This window comes from Perca flavescens, chromosome 21 (assembly GCF_004354835.1).
Source record: "Perca flavescens isolate YP-PL-M2 chromosome 21, PFLA_1.0, whole genome shotgun sequence".
NCBI classification, from domain to species: Eukaryota; Metazoa; Chordata; class Actinopteri; order Perciformes; family Percidae; genus Perca; species Perca flavescens.
Window position 1 is genome coordinate 5,640,557 of NC_041351.1, and position 21,243 is coordinate 5,661,799.

The 21,243-nt window shown below is 41.2% G+C and overlaps 3 protein-coding genes across 5 annotated transcripts in view; 1 reads left to right on the forward strand and 2 right to left on the reverse strand.

Annotated features, from left to right (window-relative positions):
• Positions 1-146: 146 nt before the first annotated feature.
• tex47 (testis expressed 47) lies at positions 147-8,044 on the forward strand. Of its 2 annotated transcripts, none has more exons than XM_028567036.1 (9): positions 147-297; positions 3,848-4,034; positions 4,446-4,549; positions 4,631-4,695; positions 4,833-4,911; positions 5,113-5,247; positions 5,379-5,526; positions 5,735-5,795; positions 6,018-8,044. In XM_028567036.1, exons 1-8 carry the CDS (start codon positions 187-189, stop codon positions 5,770-5,772), a joined length of 867 nt encoding a protein of 288 aa, XP_028422837.1. In that variant the 5' UTR covers positions 147-186; the 3' UTR covers positions 5,773-5,795; positions 6,018-8,044. The 2 variants fall into 2 exon arrangements, with proteins under 2 accessions (XP_028422837.1, XP_028422838.1); XM_028567037.1 differs by having other exon boundaries at positions 3,848-3,920.
• On the reverse strand, positions 1,492-2,360 carry LOC114547705 (cystatin-POGU1-like). Its single transcript, XM_028567038.1, has 3 exons — positions 2,063-2,360; positions 1,752-1,871; positions 1,492-1,618 (listed from the first exon to the last, which is right to left on the reverse strand). Exons 1-3 carry the CDS (start codon positions 2,273-2,275, stop codon positions 1,529-1,531), a joined length of 423 nt encoding a protein of 140 aa, XP_028422839.1. The 5' UTR covers positions 2,276-2,360; the 3' UTR covers positions 1,492-1,528.
• Positions 8,045-13,583: 5,539 nt separating the features above from the next.
• The window catches only part of LOC114548661 (rho GTPase-activating protein 44), a 97,469-nt gene continuing 89,809 nt past the window's right edge, over positions 13,584-21,243 (reverse strand). For both annotated transcript variants that reach the window (XM_028568673.1, XM_028568672.1), the window contains exons 17-19: positions 19,118-19,224; positions 17,271-17,654; positions 13,584-13,756 (exon numbers count right to left, since the gene is read on the reverse strand). In XM_028568673.1, the coding sequence (XP_028424474.1) occupies positions 13,599-13,756; positions 17,271-17,654; positions 19,118-19,224 (649 nt within the window). In that variant the 3' untranslated portion in view covers positions 13,584-13,598. The remainder of the gene's footprint in view (positions 13,757-17,270; positions 17,655-19,117; positions 19,225-21,243) is intronic.

Sequence of the window (21,243 nt, forward strand, 5' to 3'; positions counted from 1 at the left end):
TGAGCTGCAGGTAGAGTACAAATGTGTGGAAGCCCATTTACAGTACAATTAAAAAGAAGATTAAAAGTCAGTCTCATGGTAGTCGAACTCACCTACATGGCCGGTGACGTCAAACGCGTCTTGACCTACTTGTTGCCATGGTAACTCAGAGAGCGGAGGGGACCCCCAAACAGTCCAACTTGAGCCATGGCTACTTCACAGAAAATCAAAAGCTTTTCTTGGGGAAGAGGAGACTCAGAGGACGAGGAGAGCAGCAGGATGACCATGTTTGATGTGCTTCACGGGGAAATGAGAGAGGTTTGTTCTGGTCCCTTTCCCCGGTGTAGCTAGCTAACCTTACAGTATGGTGGAGTATGGTAACGGTAGTTAACAGTCCGCTATGAGAGTTAATTAAGCTAAGTAGCTAGCTATAGCTCACGACACACGACAGGTGTTCGTGTTCATATCATCCAGATGCAGACGCGAAGGTGTTGTCCATATGAACACCAGGGTGCCTATAGGAGCAGAGCTGACGGATAGGTTCATCATTTATGACCTCTGATACCCTAGGACCCATGTCACGACCATTGACATATACAAAGGTCACGACTAGGGATGCACCGATCCAACTTTTTTCCAGTCCCGATACCTGAGCTTTGTGTATCTGTCGATACCCGATAGCGTTGTTGAATTAATAAACTGTATACCTTCCATGTGGAAGAGACTAAAGGCACCAGACTTTCCTAACTAAACATTACTTTCCTCACTAAGACAAAACGATATAATGTATTGAATTATTTGTACTCTACTCTTTCAGCATGCGATACACGTGTTGGGAAAAACAAAACTGGATCAGCCCGCATCCAGCTATTTTGTCAATATCGGGACGACTATCAGATCTTAATATGGGATCGGCTGGAGCGTAGCACAATATCCTAGGCCGTAGGCATAGGCAGTCCTTACGGGCCCACATGTTCCTCGATGAGACATTTCTCATCTGAACTAACAAAATGCAGATGCACTAAACCATTTGGCGCATTAGCAAAGGGTGGGTGAGACCTTGAATAGTCTTTGTATACAGAATGTAGTCAACCCTGTTATTCGGCCAATACACTAACTTTACATTTCATCTGACATGCATTATGAAATTTGATTAGAAAATGAAAATCTCCAGGTAAAATAAAATATATTCCAGACTTTTCAAGGACCCTGGTAATCAGTATTTGTTTTACCCTCGGGGAAAATCAGTGCACCCTTAGTCACGACCAAGGTGGGTAAGAGCCTAAACATCCTGTAGCTTCTATGGGGCCATTGATGACTCAATGAAATCCCTTCTGGAGACCGTGGTTGCAGCGTGGGGAGGTGTAGTCTCGTCTCCATTATAGCAGCCATGTGTGTGAGACACAAGCCGAACCGTACAGCTGCCAGGACACACAAGCTGCCCGCAGTCGGGTTTATTAACATCAGAACAGGGTGTTGATTAGTGGCCCATTTTAATAAAGCTCCATTTCATAAACAATTCAATAAGTTTATTTCACATCAGTCAGAATCAGTGGTTGACAAAGGATTCACACTGGTTTTGAGAAAGTGCACTTGGATGTTCCAAAGAGTAATAAACAGTGAAGTGGCACTTGAGTTCCTGAAATATAAAAGCAAACAATTAGTGCATCATGTTAAACATTTGACATCGATGTACTGGGGCAGACAAGTATTGGGCTTTAAGGTTTTTTTTTTTCCTGCATTTCATGCACAACCTGAAATCTTAAACTTGCCTTGGGTTCACAGTGGCAATCACATGGCTTGTTAGCAGCAGAGTTGCCTTTCTTGCTTGTTGTACATCGCAGGTGCATTTCCAGGATGTAGTTAAATGCTGGAATAAATACTTGAATACTCTAAAGTTACAGGAAACAGCAGGACTCATCAGGCATGAGGTTTATCGTAAAACATTGAATATTGAAGAGGATTAGGGCCATTGTCAAAAATGTATTGGAGTTCTGAGATTAAAGTCACAAGTTTAAACTTAAATACATTTGTCATTGGCCCAAATCCTCCACCGTACGAGAATAATAAGGTTTAACATTACCTGAATTTCAGCCGATGTTATTTTCACAATTTTGTAATCGCACATCTTTTCTTCATTGGCTTTGTTGAATTCAGCCACAGCAAACCGTGCTGAGTCTAAAACTTTGGGGTCATTCACAAAGACTTTTTGTGGGACACCGAGCAACGGCTGTTGTTCAGTTACAAAGCGACCGGTGAAAGCACAAACGACAACACAAAACCAGACAAACATCATGACGCAAACAAGTTGTTCTGCGGTAGCTATTAGGAGTCCTGTTATCGGTTCTGAGTAGCCTACTTCCCCTTCACAGCCGAGTTAATATACTATGTAGAGCAACATACACACACCTGTTTCCTATCTGTTGATGAACACATGAACGTCTGAACTGAAAGGCCCTGAACACAACACAGGTGTTTTCAGTTAATCTGGCTGATTAGACCTCGTCCCGGGACTCTGTGGGTGTCTTTAGACTGACTGATCGTCATCTTTCTGAATCTCTTGTTAGCTCAGCTGCACCTGTTAGGTCAGGACAAATGACACCTTTATCATTCTTATTGGTCAAAAAGATATGTGACATGTGGCCGGGTTGGCTCAGTGGGTAGAGCAGGCGCACATATACTTGGAGGTTTATGCCTTGATGCAGAGGTCCAGGGTTCAAATCTGACCTGTGACAATTTCCTGCATTTCTTCCCCCTTTTTCACCTAGCTGTCCTGTCAAAATATAGGCAGAAAAGCCAATAAAATTGAAATAGGTAAAGGTATTTTACACCATCTATTTCAGTGCTTTGGTAATATAACATAGTCAAAATGTTCCAACATGGGTGTTTTGAATGCATAAAAGTCTGTTTTTGGTGGCACAACAGTGTTTTACACTCACAAAGAGACCTCCTAACCCCATATTTTAATGTCAGTTCTTCTACAATTGTAATTGAATTAGTTTTAATAGGAAATGTCCTATATGAGGGTAGTGTATATGAGTGAATATCTAGCAAATAATGAGTGTAGAGGCTGACACGACGAACTCACATAAAGTCTAAGGGTTGGACTTGGATGACATTAAAATCAAATTTTGTTTAGACTAAACCAAATCAGAAATGTATTATTTTCCCCTCGAAACCCATGCTCATTAGAACACATCAAACACATCAACTATCTTATCATGGGAAGAGACCAGCCAACAGTTTATGACAGCAATACAGTTCATCATGTGGATGCTGTGTCCTCTGCCATCCCCATATGTACACTGCCCACTCCTATTGGCCTTCATTACCTGAAATACAAGGCTGTCCTGGCCTGGGATTGGCTCCTGTGTTTACCGTCTATATATATCTGTAATTGCATCAGAGTGCAGCAGGCTTCGTTTTATAGCATCTGGGGAACAATAGGTTTCTAGGGTATGAGCTTTTACAAACACTGCCGGCACGCAACTCGCTAAGGCTTCACTCACTCAGCGCCTGAGTTGGACATAGAGAAAGTAAGATGGAGGAAATGAAAGCGGAGGAAAAGATAGAGGATGAAAACGGGACTAGTTTATTTCATCAGCTTACGGCGCAGAGAAACGATGTGGAAGAAGATATGGTTTGTATTACATTACAGACAAGAGATGAAACTGAAAGTTTTGTTAAGTTAATGTTAATTGTTTTGCTATTGAATTCTGAAATCTAAGATAAATAAATCCTTCCTTTATGCATGTATGGTCCTACCTGTATGTGTGTAGTGTAATATGTGACAAAGTGCTCTGCAGGACTTTCTCTGCGGGACACTCTGCATGTTTTCTAAGACTCTTCTTCATTGTCTCATCTACAGAAGATCGTGCTACAGCGGCTGATAGTGATTGCTCGGCTCCCCCGCGGTCTTGCTGACAGGACAGAACTGGGAGGTCAGCCAGCAATTACCTTTAGAGCTACAAGGACCGAGAGCACAACAGCTCAGTGCAAGATAATTGCTATTCCACTGACAAGATCCCTTTATTCCAGTCAACTATCTAACCACCGTAACCAATTTCATACAGTTTTCCTTCTGGGGAAATGAATGATGATAGTAATTGATGCTAGAAATGTATAGATCTACTCTATTTACTATCGTACAGTAGAATGTACAGAGAAAACATACATTTTCCAACACAAAATCACAAAGATGTGCAACTCTTGCCATCATAGCAGCGAAAGACTGTCTTCTTTTCCTTGTTTGAGTGTTTTTTATATCTTTCACACCTCTTTATGTGAATAAGTGTGCCTTGTCAGAGCTTTTTGTGGTTGCTGTTCAAGGAATGTTTCGACAAAAAGTCCACAATAAAAGCCCCTGGGAAGGCTGAAACTGTGTGTTGACAACAGATCTTCCTGGTTGTTAGGCGACTCGGTTTCTCAATTGTCTGCAACAAACTGTTGTGTTTGTTTCCACGCAGCTTATTATGAAAAACTCAACTTTCAGCTAAGCAAACAGTATATATGGGATCATATGACGGGCCTGCTGTTAATTTATCCATCCTGTCTGCTGCATATCATTGAAGTAAGTTTGATTGTTTATGTATGATGAATATGTGTGATGTGATATCGTGCTCTTGAACTTTTCTGTGTGGCTCTCTTCCAGTCATCCAGGGAGGTTCTGGTTTCTGTTCTGAAAGACCTTAAAGACATGCAACAACAGCCAGACAGGTAATAATGCTTTCTTGTTCTACACCAGAGAATACATAAAAGTCTAAAAATCCATTACAATCCAAACACATTCAGCCTGTTACTGTTATAAAATGTACATGAAATCATGCACATTATTTTTTACATCCCTTTTTTAGTACCTTGCTGGAAGCTGCCAAGGTTGTGTTCATGGCACATAACCCTCCAAGCAGGCTGTTCCAACAGTGGAGCTACAAGGTTTGATTTTTATCGTTACTTGTGGTCTTTGAAGTTACATTAATATGAGGCAAATACAGATGGGCGACAAATTAAAGTGCATTCATTAAATTTCTCCACGCATTTATTCAGGTATACCATCTAACTTGTCACCCGTCTGTGTGTTTTCCTTATAAATTATAATCTGTATGCATGAGTATTGTTTGATGTTGTTGACTGAAGGTGCTCGATGCAGATCAGGGGGCGGAGGACTCTGTGACTAAGGGACCTGATGAAGAGGAAGAGAGTACAGAGACTCTGGTTTGCACTGTCCTGTCTGCGCTGCAGAAACTGGGCGAACATCTTAAAATATCTAAGGTGTGTTTACTTTTAGAGGTTTAGAATGTCTCTGGGGATTCATAGATACATTTCAGCAGGTTTTTTTTCTGTTTTATAACCATAAAATAAAGGAAGTTTAAGAATAGTATTTTCTCTGAATGTACTCTAAGGCTGTTCCTGGGTCAGGGCTGGATACGTCTCCGGGGCCGATTGTCTCTCAGGAGGTTCTCAACAAACTTTTGGCTCGAGAGGAGCTCATGACTCCGCAACAACACCTCCAGATGTACAACTCACCGTTACACATCAGCATGGACTTTGGTAAGAGGCGTATGCCGACTCAGAAAGCATTCCAGCTGAGTTATCAAACATCTTATCAAACACGAATATTAGAAAAAGATTAGTGACTTCATGATGATTGTGTTCATTTCTGCATTGTATCAAGTCATTGGGAAGAAAAAAAGCAAAAGGCTGGTAAAGCTACACAAAGTCACACTTTGCTATGTTGTATATTCTGATCGTTCAATAGGACAAGTCATGCGAAGCAGCTGCCTCACTACAGTTTAACACTTTGGACAAAAGGGTCAAAGGTAAGGAATCTCATTATCAAACCTACATTATGCTTGTGTTTTGAATGCGACCAGTGTATGTTTGAGAGACTTTAGGGTTGATGTCAGGCAGGACGCTTTGCGATCACAGAGGTCTGTCTGTCTGCACGCCAGGTGCATTCCAGCGCCGTCACCGTGGACACTTGATATCGTGATTTACTTCCCCACTTCACAAATGTAATCGAATGTTTTATGCTTCCGCAGGATGTGTTTGGCCTTCACTAAAGCACCTTGGATGTGACTGAAGGCTTCCTAGCAGATAGAAATCACTGCGACAGTTTTATACCAACATTTAATCAACTGTAGCATTTCTTTCTATCTTTCTTTCTTTTGTTCCAAAATTATTTTATATATAAAATTAGTTTGAGTGAAATAACATTGAACACAATTTATTTAAAAAGCACAGAAAATCCAAGTAATATAAAAACATTTTTAATAGTTTCAACATTCGGATGAGGTTAATTTTATTTCTATCTTACTGTACACTGTGTTCCACTTGGTGACCGGGAGATAGCATGTCCAAGAAAAGGCATTTCCTCTTTACTCCAAACTTTAAAGAGTCCACAGTGTCACGACAGTTTGACACAAAGAACTTTTAAGTCTAAAAAGTTTCCTTGATCACTCATGTGTTCCCTTTTTATTTTGGCCCCCATTACTTGGAACTTAAACAACAACAAAAAAAAAAGATGACTGGAGATGTACTTGCAATGGCTGCATGCACCACAGTGTATTCTACAAACTGTACGAGGAAAAAGCAAACCTGTACGCTTTTGTCTTGTTTGCTGTAGGATTTCAGTGTAAAGTCACAGGAACTTTTCAAGATCTTTGAAGTCCTTAAAAAGCGCATTGATTTCCTGACATTGTTCTCTGTTCAGAGCCAGATGTGCTTTTCTTATTTGCTATATATATAAAAATGGTGAAACGTACTGTACCAATGGAACACAGAAGATACATGGTGAAAAAAGCAGTAAATCATGAATGTTTTAAACAAACCGTTGGCAGAGTCGATGGAGAGTTGGACTAAAAAAGGCCGAGGGCAGAACTGAATTCTTCTTCTTTTATAAAGGTCAATCTGTTCACTTATAAAAAATAAATACAAGCACATTTATAGAGGACCAAAGATGAGACATATTTCATAGGCATGGTTAAAAAGCATGCTGCTGAGTTTCACACAGGACAATGTCGAATCAAACACCCCCTCGACTCCCCTCCCTCCCTCCCTCCCTCCCTCCCTCCCTAAACTTGGTCATAACACTCTTTTTATCAAATACCCCACCACCCTCTTCTACTTAAAACTATGTCCACAACACACACAATCCGCCTTCATCACGAGCGATGAGGTGAACTTCGTCGATCACCGATACATTCCACCTATTCATGTAAAAAAAACCAAGGCCTTCGTATTTTAGTGCTCAAAAGGTCATGCTTGCAAAAGCTGTAATACTGGAAACTGTCTCTGGAATCTCTCTCCCGACTGTCTCTGCTCGACAGGGCTATTGTTAATAAAGTTGTGTTTGACGAATACTGTATGTACAAGCCTTATTTTAAACCCTTTAGTACAAAACGAAGAGCAGCACATTGTAACACAGAAATCCAGACAAAGACAGGACAGACCATTCACCTCAGCACAGCCAAATTGCAACAATAGCTTTTTTTTTTTTAAACTGTTTTGTGGTCAACATAACGTTTTTTGCTTTTTTTTTTAAATCATTAAAATCATAAATACTGGTGATAGCATTTCATGCTGGGTTGATTTAAACTCAGCTGGACGATTGGATTGAATTAATCGGTATGAATTGCAGTAGAGCTGAAACGTTAAGTATATTATTTTGATAATTGATTTATTTTTCTAATTGTTGAAGCAGAAATGACAGACATGTATGAGGGCTATAGACCAGGCGAGTAAGAAAATAATCAGCAGATAATTAATAATTAAAAAGTCGCAGCCCTAAATTGTAGAAAATGTCCAAATTGTCCTGTAGTTTTTCTGCTTTTTTTTGCATGATCTAATTTTAACCTTTCATGCTTTGTTGAGGAATTGTATGTACAAATGTACCGGCATGTGTCGCTGAACTGATTCCAAACACGTAATAATAAAGGCTTTAACTGACCCCACACAAAGGGACACAAGGTACACTTCTTATTTTTTGGAAACACTGGAACAAATGTCTCTGTGTTTTAATCACTTTGATCTTATGAACTTCAACGTGTAGAACTTTTGTGTCGTTGTGATATATATTTTATACCGACATGGACCTGTGTGTCTGAAATAAAGTTGAATTACGTTCTTTAATATTGATCTTGTATCTTATATGGAGGACATGACCGTGTCGAGTTTTGTTTTCAGTCATGTTGTGAAAGCGCGGAGATCTGCTGTCAAACGGTCCAACTGAAAGACAGCGATGCAGCAGTTTCCTTTGCAGAGTCTCTTTTAACCTCTTGAACCCTGCTGGATCGTGCGATTGATCCATCATTACAGCTGCAGGCCGTGTGGACAAAAAGTATTTAAAATTTATTTAATATTTAAAAAGTTGCCAACATTTTCAGAAATAAAACTAGCCGCGTTGCATCGTTGGAAAACGTATAGAATGGGGCGCCTGCGTAGCTCACCTTGTAGAGCGTGCGCCCACATTCGTTCCCCCCTTTCAAGTCTAAGCTTTCCTGGCAGAAATAAAGGCCTAAAATGCCCCAAAAAGTAATCTTTAAAAGAAAATGTATAAAATGACGCACAGGACATCTGGAATTTTCCATTAAATGTAATGTAGCTGCGATAGTGTGTTGAACAAGCGTATAAGTAATAAAAGAAAATGCAATATTATTAAACATGCACATTTTTTTCCAACTGTAAAGCTAAATTCAGGGTTCAAGAGGTTATTCTTAGTCTGCAACACAAGCACTATCAGCAGTTTCTATTATAAAATCTACAAAATAGATTTAACCTTGAGCCTTCAGTACGTCAGTAAAGTTTTTTACTGTACGAAGTCTACTTGATATTATTTTGTGTGAATGTGGCAATATTGTGCTAGAACCAGCAACATTATAATATTATATGTACGGTATAATGTTATAATGTTCATCGTCATTTATATTTCTCAATACAGCATATTTATATATCTCTATATATATATATATATATATATATCTCTATATATATATATATATATATATATATATATGTATTTAAATTTCTCCCCTGTCACTATATACACAACATGTATGTGCAGAGGCTCCAGTATTTACAAAAGTCCTCTGAATAATAATATCGCACTTTAAAGAAAGAGGACGGCAGAGCAGCACAGTGACTTTGAGGCCAAGCGTCGCGGATGTTCTCAGGACGAAATGGAAAAGTCTTTCAAATCCGGATGGGTCACAATAAAACCCACCGCAAGGCAAATAAACTGCTGCTGTCGTATGCAAACCTTGTTACTCCAGTTTTATTGATTTTCAAGTTTTTCTCTTAAACCTCCTGATTCCTGAAAAGGTTTCGATGCGACAGCAGGGAAATTCTGGTCCCGTGTTTGAATGCATGTTTCTTTGTTTTTTTAGATGAGATTCATGTGTAGTGGAAACAATCACAACTCTTCAGTAAAAAGTATTCAGAAATATATCTGTATAAATACTCTCATCAAAATAAACACATATACACATATCTTTGCACTTGCCTCTGGTTCACTTATATAGACTAAAAATATCAGCATCATCACACAGGGTTCCTATAAACTGCAATGGAGAGGTGGATGGAACTGAAACTGCACTGTCAGAAAGAAAAGTGTGCTTGTTTTTTGACAAAAATAGCCCCTTTGTTTCTGGGACTGTGACAGTTTTCAGTTCTTTGTTATAATATGACAGGATGTCATTATACCTCGGGGCAGGAGGACTACTTCTTGTGCCTGCATGCTCTCGCTCAGCTAGGGGATGGCTCGCCAGGTGTTTGGAACACACCGTCCCATGCGGAGCCTGAAGTGTGCCATCAGAGTAATTCCAGTTTTAGTTTCACCTGTTTAATTAGAATCATTTAAAGGGATACGCCACCGTTTTTTGAAATAGGGCTTATCACGGTCTCCCCTGGCTGTAGATAGGTGGGCCAACGCATTTTTTGTGCATGCATCGTTTTAGTCCGGTGCAACACCGGCAGCGTTGCCGGTTAGCATGTTGTGAGTAAAAGTGAGCCAACAAAAGACAAAAAAACAACCTAATTACTTGCACTGAGACAAAAAATGCATTGGCCCACCTCTCTACAGCCAGGGGAGACCGTGATAAGAACTATTTCAACAAACGGTGGCGTATTCCTTTAATACGCTGTTTTGGTTTCAAGCCTACAACTATGTCGTTCGGCTTCCCTCTCGGAGCTCTTGTAGAGTCCTTTTTGGGCTGCAGCAGGCTGCTGTTTCCAGTGAAATCCTTCGCTGTACGCTACCTGCTCAGCAGCAAACAGCAGACAGACACCGTTGAACACAGAGCAGCATTTAGCAGCTAAAGAGACAGACGTTTCCCTCAGGAGTCGGTCGAGCCAACAATCATCTCTGAACAAGAGACATACCTCCGAATGAAGGAAGATGTTGCTTCGTGTGTAAATTGCTAACACGTTCACCGTGTCAACTTTAAAAGGCAAATCTATGTCAGTGTTGTGTTAACAGCCAAGCTCCTTATTTCCTTTTCAAATTAAGTCTAAAAAGGCTCTTTTTATTATTTAACATTTTGTTATTCATGTTTTGTCTTTCTGTTCTATCATATTCCATCTCACATTTCGTTTATTTCTTGCTTCAACATTTGCAATTTCCATTTTGTGATCACTAAAGCGTGACTCATGGTCCTGCGGAGGCTCCACGCAGAGCTTTCGCCGTAGCCTACGTGAGTGGCCTGAAGTTTATACTTGTGCGCTGGTGTGTGCGTCGACCCGGCATGTGTGCGTGTGTGTGTGTGTGTGTGTGGCAAGTGTGTGGTAGAGCGAGTGAGAAGTGAGAGAGTGGCTTTATAGTTTATGCTTGTGCGTCGATCTCTTTAAAAGGCGCTGACACACTAACCCGATAATCAGCCGTTGGACAGCCTGGCGAGGTCAGTGACCCGAGTCTGTTTGGTGTGTCCCGTGCCGTCGTCAGTCTGGGGCTGTCGGCGTTCATTTGGCCGACCTGACATGTTCGGTCGGAGTAAAGGGCAGTCGGGACTCACCCGGAAACGGGGAGCGGAATGAGGTGACTAGAGTCCCTCAAAATCTGATGAAAATCTTTTATCTGACCTTTGTTGATCTGAAATGAAGACAGATTCAGCAACTGCATCACGGCCTATTTCTCTTTTCAAATGTTTTCAGAAACACGTTTCGGTGAACTATTTTAGTAAAATATGAGATCGTATTCTGAACGAGCCGCCATGACAGTCTGGCTTTGAATTTCCGGAGAAAACAACCCCACGTGAAGCGTTCGTCCAATCAGCTGCCGGTTTTCATTTCTTGGGCGACAATACAGATTAGCGTCGCCTGCTGTTATGGAGGCGTACTACGTCTCGTCTCTCCGGTGTGTTCTGAGACACTTTTTGGTCCAACTCGGGGAGACTGATCAGCCCGACTGGCTTTTCTGCCGGGGGTCGGCCGTCTGGTTGGTGTGTAACCGCCTTAAGAGAATAGCAGGGCTGAGGTGTGTGTGTGAGAGAGTGATGGTGATTATCTTCAGAGTAAGTACATCTCTAGAGTCATAGTGAGAGAAACAAAGTGGCTTTCTGACCACGGTGGGGAATCTGGAGCAGGAGAAGTTAACCCTCTCCTTGATTTCATGTTGTTTATGGAGAAGGAGAACCAGGAAATGAGTCGGGGGGGAAATGCAACGCTACCACGCCCCGGCCGAGCGACGTGTGTTGCTACGACGTGTAGTTAAATTTTTCAAGAGGTGCGCGTCAGGCTACGGCGTTAGGGTCGGTGTCCCCACGTACCTACATACGTAGCCAGGACAAAGATGTGGCTCTATTTAATTGTCATGGAAGCAGTACTGTATGACATCTTAACATTAAAGGTATCCTGTGGAGTTTTGACCACCAGCAGCGCTATGGAGCATTGTTTTTCCGAGTGGCTGATGCAATTTCGGTGGGACAAAAGTTACATCCTGCTGCAGATTCCGTGCTATTCTGCCGATCCACAGTTGGTGGCAGTAATGTGCAAAGAAGCATAGCAACGAGCCCTCAAAAGCAGAGAAGTAAAAGACTGCAAGCTACCAAACTCGGATCATGTAAACAATGCACAATTCAAAAGATTTTTTTTAGTTGCTTTTTTTTTAAATTCGGCTTTGCAAATGTTTTATGGGGAAGAAAATGCATTCAAAATATTTTTTCTCTTTCTCTTCACACTGAATGTAAACCTAACTTTTGTTCATTTATAAGGAAACTGCACAGGGCACCTTTAAAGAAAGTTCAACCCTCAGAGCAGCAACAGGAGCTCCGATTGGCCACACTCCTGCCAACACAAAACAGCTGGACAATTATTAATAATTATTAATTTGAGCATATGTTCTGTTGGCACACTCCAGGCATCAAAAGTCTCTCTGCGGATTCAGCTCCGCGTTCTCGAAAATCACTCGACATGGGAAAATGAAAAATCCCACGTAAACTTGTAAGCTTGCTGCCAAAATAATCATGTGTAATCACGTGGAGTTGTTCATTCCCCAGCTTACTATAAACTATGTATCTCATGTGTTTAACAGCTCCCTGACAGCATCTGCTCAATTCTATCTGGCGGAAACTGTGTCTTCATAGCTCTCCTGTAGATACAAAATATGATCTGATTTGATTTAAAATGTTAATTGTATCATATATTCTGAAAATGTACAATATAAACAATAAATATTCAGTGATTCATATCCTGATTGTGTGATTGAGCGTTTAACCTCTTTGCAACCTGGGAGTATTCAGTTTTCCTGATTGTGTGATTGAGCGTTTAACCTCTTTGCAACCTGGGAGTTATTTTCCTAAATCTCTAAAACATGCATTCCTGTTTATGCTCCACAACGCCAAACAGTGCAACATCATAAAGTACAATTACCAAACACATATAAACACACACACACACACACACACACACACACACACACGCACACACAGTTTCCAAAACAACATACTGGCACACTCACAGTGAACGCTCAGGTGGGACAGAAATTCAGGGGGGCTTGTTGCCACCACATGCCACAGCGAGGCATTTCAACGGATACCCCTGAGGAATGAAGGATGGTGGGCGATAAACAGAAAGAGAAAGTGTTGGCAGGACAGATGTACAGTACTGTTATCCTTCCTTCTTTAAAATGAACTCACGAGAAGCGGCGGCGGCAGCAGCAGCAAAGAGCGCTCGTTCCTCCCGGCAGCCCGTTTCCAGTCTCGCGTGCGAAGTTAAAGGCAATATTGCAAGTGAATCAAAATAAGGCAGAAAGAAACATGAAACATTAAATAAAAAGAGCCAACATTAAAATGTCAAATTGTGTGTCCGATCAAAAGTCCCCTGACAATACTGTCGCTAACGCCTCATGAGATCAGGATTTCGTTGAGGTGCGTGTTTCTTGTTATTCTCGTGATGTTTTTACCAGTCGACCCCTGTGGATGGAGGGCAGGTGAGGTGTGAGGATGAGATCCAGAGGGAGGCTGAAGAAACCCAGCTGGAGAGGTGAAAGGTCAACGATTGAGCGTGTGGAGTTGTTGTTGTCGTCGTTGGTGTTTGTCGAGCGAGACGGTGCAGCAGTAGCGTTTGGGTTTTCATTTAATCAGCTGACGGGTGGGGGGGGGTGGGAGGGAGGAAAGGGGGACTCAGTGGCGTCATAGCACTGTACTCTCGGACTCTTCCTCCGACTCGGCTCTGCTGTTGGACGACTCAAACGGTGCCACTGAGTTCCTGAAGGGGGCGATGTGGGGCAAGTCAAAAATACAGTCCAGGTCCACGTCAATGATGGGGATGTCCAAGTTGCAGAGAGAATCTGGCAGAGCAGAAACACACAGACGGAGGTGAGTGGAACAGAGCATTCCAGATGTGGTTTCATCGATGCTGGGTGATGTTACAAACAGCAGGTGGGTCATAATTAGTTCAAACCATTCATTACGGTATGAGAAATAAAAACAAATGCATGATAGGGGTGCACGATACACAACGTTCAAAGTACGCAAACGGGGGTGTTGGCATACATACTTTTGGCCATGCACTGCATTTAATCACAATTTAAGACGCCCTTCTTATTCTTATACTTGTTTAATTTGTTTTTCCTTTCTTTTCTTTTTATGTTTTTATCTGATTTCATGAGTTTTAATTTGTGTTTTGATTTGTTTCCATTTAAATCTTCTTATATTTCCACCACATCTATATATATATATATATATATATATACACACACAGTACAGGCCAAAAGTTTGGACACACCTTCTCATTCAATGCGTTTCCTTTTTATTTTCATGACTATTTACATTGTAGATTCTCACTGAAGGCATCAAAACTATGAATGAACACATATGGAATTATGTACTTAACAAAAAAGTGTGAAATAACTGAAAACATGTCTTATATTTTAGATTCCTCAAAGTAGTCACCCTTTGCTTTTTTATTAATAAGGGAAAAAATTCCACTAATGAACCCTGACAAGGCACACCTGTGAAGGTAAAACCATTTCAGGTGACTACCTCATGAAGCTCATTGAGAGAACACCAAGGGTTTGCAGAGTTATCAAAAAAAGCAAAGGGTGGCTACTTTGAGGAATCTAAAATATAAGACATGTTTTCAGTTATTTCACACTTTTTTATTAAGTACATAATTCCATATGTGTTCATTCATAGTTTTGATGCCTTCAGTGAGAATCTACAATGTAAATAGTCATGAAAATAAAGAAACACATTGAATGAGAAGGTGTGTCCAAACTTTTGGCCTGTACTATATATATATATATATATATATATATATATATATATATATATATATATATATATATACACACTTTGGTGCAAAACTTGTTTGCTTTTAAAGTGCTATTTAATGAAATATACTTGAAACTTGAATTATAAGTTCAAATGTCATTCCTATTTAAATGTGGCCGATACTAGCCACTTGTGAGAGCATGGTGTTAAGATTGTGTTAGAAATACTTTTTTCACTCAGAGAAATACTGCGTCAATTATCTACCAGCTGCAGAAAAACAAAACATTTAAAAAATTGGTTCTGCAGAGGCTGACGTACCCTGACTTTTAGTCTCTATAACATGTGTCAAGATTAACAAACCCTAAATCATACAATTCCCATAATACAACTGAGTAATTTATTAATTTATTGAGTCTTTCACTGCTCTTTCACCCCAAGTTAATAATGCAGATTTTTAGATTTATCAATCTGAAATCAATTTCTTCGGACATAAAAAAAAAGCTCACAGAGAACGAATAGAATAATTATTAACTGTTTTCACAAGTTGAGTGATTAATAAACTAATCTTTATGTGTGAAATTTGAGGAGTGCTCCTTTAATGATAAAGGGGCGATTAAATAAAAAAAAAAAAAATCTATCATCACCAGTATTGCATCGTTATTGGATGCAAGAAATCATTAAAATCAATAATAAATAAATAGCATTATCAATATGGTGCATCCCTACTGCTTACACCTGATTCAGACGTGATCGATGACTAATTAATCCAGTTAACACGGTCAAAACCCCAAACCACGGGATCAATGTAGTTAGTTATACTCATATATTATCTAATATTTTGACCTCAGTTTGATGCAAATCCAACAACATCCACAGTGTGACATGTGTGATGAACAACTGCACAGACAGGAAGTGTGCTGACTGGGGAACAGCAGTGGGCGGTGGGCACATTGTGGAGTGGAGCAGAAGAGTGTGTGTGTGTGTGTGTGTGTGTGTGTGTGTGTGTGTGTGTGTGTGTGGGCAGCTGGAGCAGGGCATTATGGGTGGGAATCCTAAGGGCAGATAATGTTGGAGCAGGGTACCCCCAGGATTCTACAAGTTAAATTTAAGACTTTTAAAAGACCTTTAATACCACCTCGGATGAAATGTAACGCCAACTTCACGGCTATATAATGGAAAATCAGTGTGGATTTAAATCCTGAGAAAATATTTATTTAACAAGTAACGTTTCCTTAATTGAACAAAACATTTTATTATAATACTCACATTCATACTTAATAGACAATAGCTTTGTGAAGTGTGTTTGTACTCCTAATATTAATAATACTGTCGCATTAAGAACTCAACAAAACAAATAATAAAAAATTAAACTACTGCAGTAGCAGTTGTTACAACTAGTTCCACCTGGGCAAGATGCAATATAATATAATGTAATATATATATATATATAATATCCCAGATGCTTCAGTGATGGTTTTATTCTGAAAAATATACTGTATAAATTCAATCCTACGAAAGGAAAATAATTTTTTTTAGACTATTGTTAATTAAATGTAATACTTTTAAGGCCTTATTGTTTGGAATATTAAATTTAAGATCCCGCGGGTACCCTGTTGGAGGTTTTTGGCATCCGCCCCGGTCTGTTTAAGCCATGCATCGCATCAGTCTCAGCCACCATGCAAAGGCCAACAAAACAGGTTAAAGCTGGACTGAACACAGCCGCTCGGTATAATGAGAAGTCATGTGTCGGCACGTAAGGAGAGGCTCTAGAGTGAGGCTGCAGTAGAGCAGCGAATCAGATAGAAATCTGATCCAAAGTCTGTGTCTACTGGCAACCTCACCCGACTGTGAGCTGGCTCCATGTTGGGCTGAGATGGCAGAGGGATTGGAGGGGTGGGAGGTGGGGGGTGAGGCTTTAGCACAGGAACTCCTGCTTACCCTAAAAGTCCCTCTCACACACTGAATCACACTGAACCTCTCGGCTCATACCGCTGTAAGTGAGACAATAAGAGCAGTCGACAGAAGCGGAAAATTAGACGAACACATACTTAGAAACAAGTACTGACGTTGAGGTATATACAAAGATAAAGAGAATATTTAGTTCAGGAATAGCCAACACAAAATAAACATGTTTTAGTGCAGATTTATGTCTGTGTAACTCCATTCAGCCTGATACAGAATAACATCCTGTAAATGAGCTCTTTACCGACCAGCAGTGGTGTATAAAGTACAGCATGCAATTTTTCATACACTGCTGGCTGGAAATCTGTTAGGAACTTGAACCGCATCGCTTTTCAAATGTTTACGCTAACTAAGGGCCTTGAATCCATGGCCTGTTATCTTGTAATAGCTGCTGGTCAAACAAGCTCTGCATGTTTTCTTGAAGCAAACATACTTGAATCGTGAAAATAAATTACATTTCTCAAAATACAACATCAATCTTCTAACCGGTAATGAATGGACTCTGATAAACGCAGTGGAGTTAACAGCTAAAATAAAAGTAGAAAGATAAAAGCTATACTTAAATTAACAGCCGAGTCAAGGTGTGCACGTGTAGTGATGTGTTGTAATCTGTTTTATACACCTTACCTGTGGACATGCTTTCCCCAGGAGACAAACCGTCCAGGAGGCCTGTGGAATGGTCCAGAGGCTGGGGGCTGGTGCCCGGCGTGCTGGGGGGCTGAGGAGGAGGTAAGCTGGGCCTCTGTCGAGGAGGCTTTGGGGTCGGCCGAGTCTTGGTGAGAGTCCCGGCCAGCGAGGGTGGAGAGGAGAGACACGGGTTGGTGGCCATCTGGATCTGTCCCGGGGAGCCGATGGTGGCGTATCCCTGTGGGTAGCTGAAGCTGTATGGGGAGGGCGTGCTGGGAGGGGTGGGCGACAGGCTGACTGGAGACGGCTGACCTGTCGACTGGTCCGACATGGCTCCTGACTGGCAGTACGGGGCTTTAGGTGGGATCGGGGCCAGCTTCTTAGCTGCAGAGAGGCAATTCAATTCAGTTTATTTAAGAAGGGGACAGTGCCCATTATTATGACGCATTATAATACATGGGTTAAAAATGAAAGAATTAGCCAAAAGGCTATTTTTCATCTGTGGTTCCCTGGCTTCAATGTTAAAATGGCTTTTTAAAGTACACATAAACAAGAACAAAAGACAACACGAGCAGAGCAGAACAAAACAAGACACAGCACAGAAGAAAAAGATTACCAACAAAATAGTCTCGCATTACCAGACCTTCCTCCACAGCGCTGCGGAGGAAGGTCTGGCTAGTCCACACAGCATTCCGGGATAGGAAAAAAACGTGCTCTGGTTTATTGGCATTTCTTCACAATCGTCTCGGGCGGCGCTAAGCGCCGGACGGAGCCACGCAGCCTCTGCAAAATAGCCTCAGGAGGGAACTTGTTTTGGTGGAACATGTGTACGTTCAAAAGTTGTTTTAGTCGTGCGACAGAAAACTCAGACTGGACAGATAGTCTAGCTAGCTGTCTGGATTTACCCTGCAAAGATCTGAGGAGCAGTTAACCATAGTCCTCACAAATCCACCAGAGGTTAGAACGCCAACACAAGGAGCGATTTGAGGGATGGGGGAAGGGTAAGGCAAAAATATTTTTTTATTTTATTTATGTATTTATTTATTGTTTTCTTCGTTCAAATTTCTTTTGTATTTTTGAATGTACATTTGTGAATATATTCATTTAATGTATAGGCGATCAACTTGTAACCCTCAGCCTATTTCATTTTTTGTAAATACCAACAAAAAATGATCACAAAACATAATAAATAGATCTCCGTTAGATAAATATTACAAAACTGCAGTGATATTTTACACCTGTTGTACAAGATGGAGCAGAGTCACTGCTGGAGAACAGCGGGGAGCAAGAAGACTGTTCTCAGCTCTCTCACAGGCAGCACAAGGGATACATTAAAAACCTTATTTTAGGAGATACATGACTCTTTGTGTCTCTGGCTTAATTAAAGAGATACTCAAATTATTTATTGTACTACAGTTCAATTGGGAGGCTTGCAAGAGACTATAAATTAAAGACAAGCGAAGCGATATCCTGACTTTTAGTCTTGAGTAAGAGTCAACCTTCAGAGATGCTGGCTCCTATAAATCCCATAATAGTGTCTTTCATTTGACCTTCCCTGCTTTTTAAATGCCTCATCTTTCCAACCCTGTGCTTCTAACGGAGGTTGAAGTGGGGTCGGTAAATGTCGAGATCTATCAACGATCTGACAGAAAACAATACTTGTGAAGTATAAAGTCTATGTCTACGTGCTACTTTGTGGGGTTAAAGAACACAACAGGAGGACGTCACACAAATATGTCATTTGACACCCTCACCACTGCACAACCCTGCGGTGAATCGCCATATCGCTTATTCTGGTCTGAACGGGCCCTAATGCCTGGCCTGCCCAGGCTGGGCAGCCTCCTTACCTCTCCTCAGGGTGAGTGGGCTGTGATCAGACTGCCCACTAGAGGTCATCGTCCCCTGGAGTCCCTTCTGTCCGATCACTGGAGACAGCTCCTTGTTCTTTAGAGTACTGAGGACACAGTGAAGGAGAAAAAAAAAACATTACAACCTGCCCCATGCATCTCTCTTCCCTTTAATAACATGGTCCGCCCTGTGTCCATAAATCTCTTGGCATATAAAGAAAAAATATGAGAGCACCCATAATTCAATGTCAAACTGCCTGAGTGAACACTGTTGCAGGCAAAGATGTAGTATATACAGCGGCGCAGCAGAAGCACTTCAAAAATCCCAAATAAACCCTGATGGCTTAATGGATTTTTCTTACTTTTACAGCGCCGTGCAGCCAGAATGCCAATGGGAAGATGGCCTGAAGGTCAAAACATAACCAGCTTATACTCTGACTGACTCTCAGCAGATGAGGCATGAATGGATGATTGAAGTTGCCGGGATTTAAAGACGGAGTGGAGCAATGCAAATAAGCATCTTTGGGCTCAATATCAAATATAATAAAGTCATTAACTCCATTTTTTTTCCAACCTAGATTTTTTCACCATCTTTGTGTGTCTAAGGGGCTGATGGGAACAACAATTGTTGAAATTGGTCCAGCATTAGGCAAGACAAGCTAGAATGTAACGCTAATGGACAATTGCACACCTTTAATTTTTTCCACCGACATGCTCAGATTATTATTCTAAGTGTCTGACAACATTATGAAAATGATCCCTACAGAGATAGACCTTTTTGTTAGAGTAAGATCCTTTTTGTTTAAACTAAACAACAGCCACGAAATAGCCAAACTCACCAGACTCCATTTAAATAAAGAGTAATTTTATCATCGTAAAACACACTTCATTCAAAGTCGACAGAAACAAAATAAAACCATTAAAAGCTGTCTTGTTCTTTTCACTGTTAAAACAATCACCACTCTGGTTTTGGTTGAAATAAACCCTTAGTTCAACCATTTACATGTGAAAAATATGCTGACTCTATACATGCTAATGTATTTATTTGTGTTTATTTAAATAGAGTCTGGTGAGTTTAGCAGTGACGATATTGTTGTCAGACACTTATTAATAGACACAATAATCTGAGCCTCTCAGTGGCAAAAAACAGCACTTTTAGTGTAGCAGTTTGCCGGTTACAGTGTTTGTGCTCAAGACTGGACCAATTTTAAAGATTTTTGTTCAGTTACTTACACACAAACGCATGGGAAAATAGGTCCCAAAAATTACCCTTCAACTGATTTCTGTGTTCTTTGTGTCGTTTCTGTTCATTTTTAAGCTTCTGATCTTGCAGTGTTCCACTCAGGGCTAACTGGGCCCACTGGTATGACTCATTACCGCCCACTTTTATAATGGTATGCACTGAAAGCTTTGAATTTCCTTTGTTGCCTGGCAACCGCCTCCTGAATATCCTGGCAACATGGAAAGTTATGGATTGCATTTATGGCAATTATATTAAAAACTATGGATCTGATAATGGAGTTCCTTAAGAGCACTGATTCTCATGAGAGACGGATACGCAACCAAGGGAATAAAAAAAAGAAGAAAGAATAGGGAGGCGCTGTTGGGAGTATCTTAATCTCACCCCTCCCCTTTTCGCCTCACATCACCCCTCTCTCATCTCTTCATCTGTGTGTGAGTTGGAAGTACGAGCGAGTTGAGCAGGGTTCTGTATTTACCTAGTAAGCTTGGCTCCTCTCTCCCGGCTACAGGCACAGGCTGCCCATGGAGGGGGAGCAGATAGGGGGGTGTTGGGGGGTTTGGGGGAGCCCAGGAACAGATCGTGACGAGTAAGTACGAGCGGGGGTTTGATGTAAAGGGTGGAGCCATTCGTTTCGGACGGGGCGGCATGCGAAGCATCGGACAGGGAGGCCTGTTTGGGCAGGTGCAAGGAGTTTGGTTTGGGGTTGGAGTTGACGTCAAGCTGCTGAGGGGACGGGCAGAGGGAGGGTGGGAGTGGGGGAGGGCTGTAGCCACAGCGGCGGGAGGGAGGTGACGGGCCGGGAGGCACGGATTCGGGATTGGGAGCGACTGGACGCATACCCGGAGGTGCTCGGGTGTAGAAATGGTGGTGAGGGAGCGAGTAG

What these genes read in the sequence shown, in the direction of transcription:
- tex47 (XM_028567036.1), top strand. Translation starts at nt 187, where the DNA reads ATGGCTACTTCACAGAAAATCAAAAGCTTTTCTTGGGGAAGAGGAGAC. An exon ending in CAGTCAACTATCTAACCACC is followed by an intron (nt 4,035 to 4,445) that starts GTAACCAATTTC and finishes GTTTCCACGCAG; the next exon opens with CTTATTATGAAAAACTCAAC. An exon ending in ATGCAACAACAGCCAGACAG is followed by an intron (nt 4,696 to 4,832) that starts GTAATAATGCTT and finishes TCCCTTTTTTAG; the next exon opens with TACCTTGCTGGAAGCTGCCA.
- LOC114547705 (XM_028567038.1), bottom strand. Translation starts at nt 2,275, where the DNA reads ATGATGTTTGTCTGGTTTTGTGTTGTCGTTTGTGCTTTCACCGGTCGC. An exon ending in TAACATCGGCTGAAATTCAG is followed by an intron (nt 1,872 to 2,062) that starts GTAATGTTAAAC and finishes CTGTAACTTTAG; the next exon opens with AGTATTCAAGTATTTATTCC. An exon ending in ATTGCCACTGTGAACCCAAG is followed by an intron (nt 1,619 to 1,751) that starts GCAAGTTTAAGA and finishes TTTATATTTCAG; the next exon opens with GAACTCAAGTGCCACTTCAC.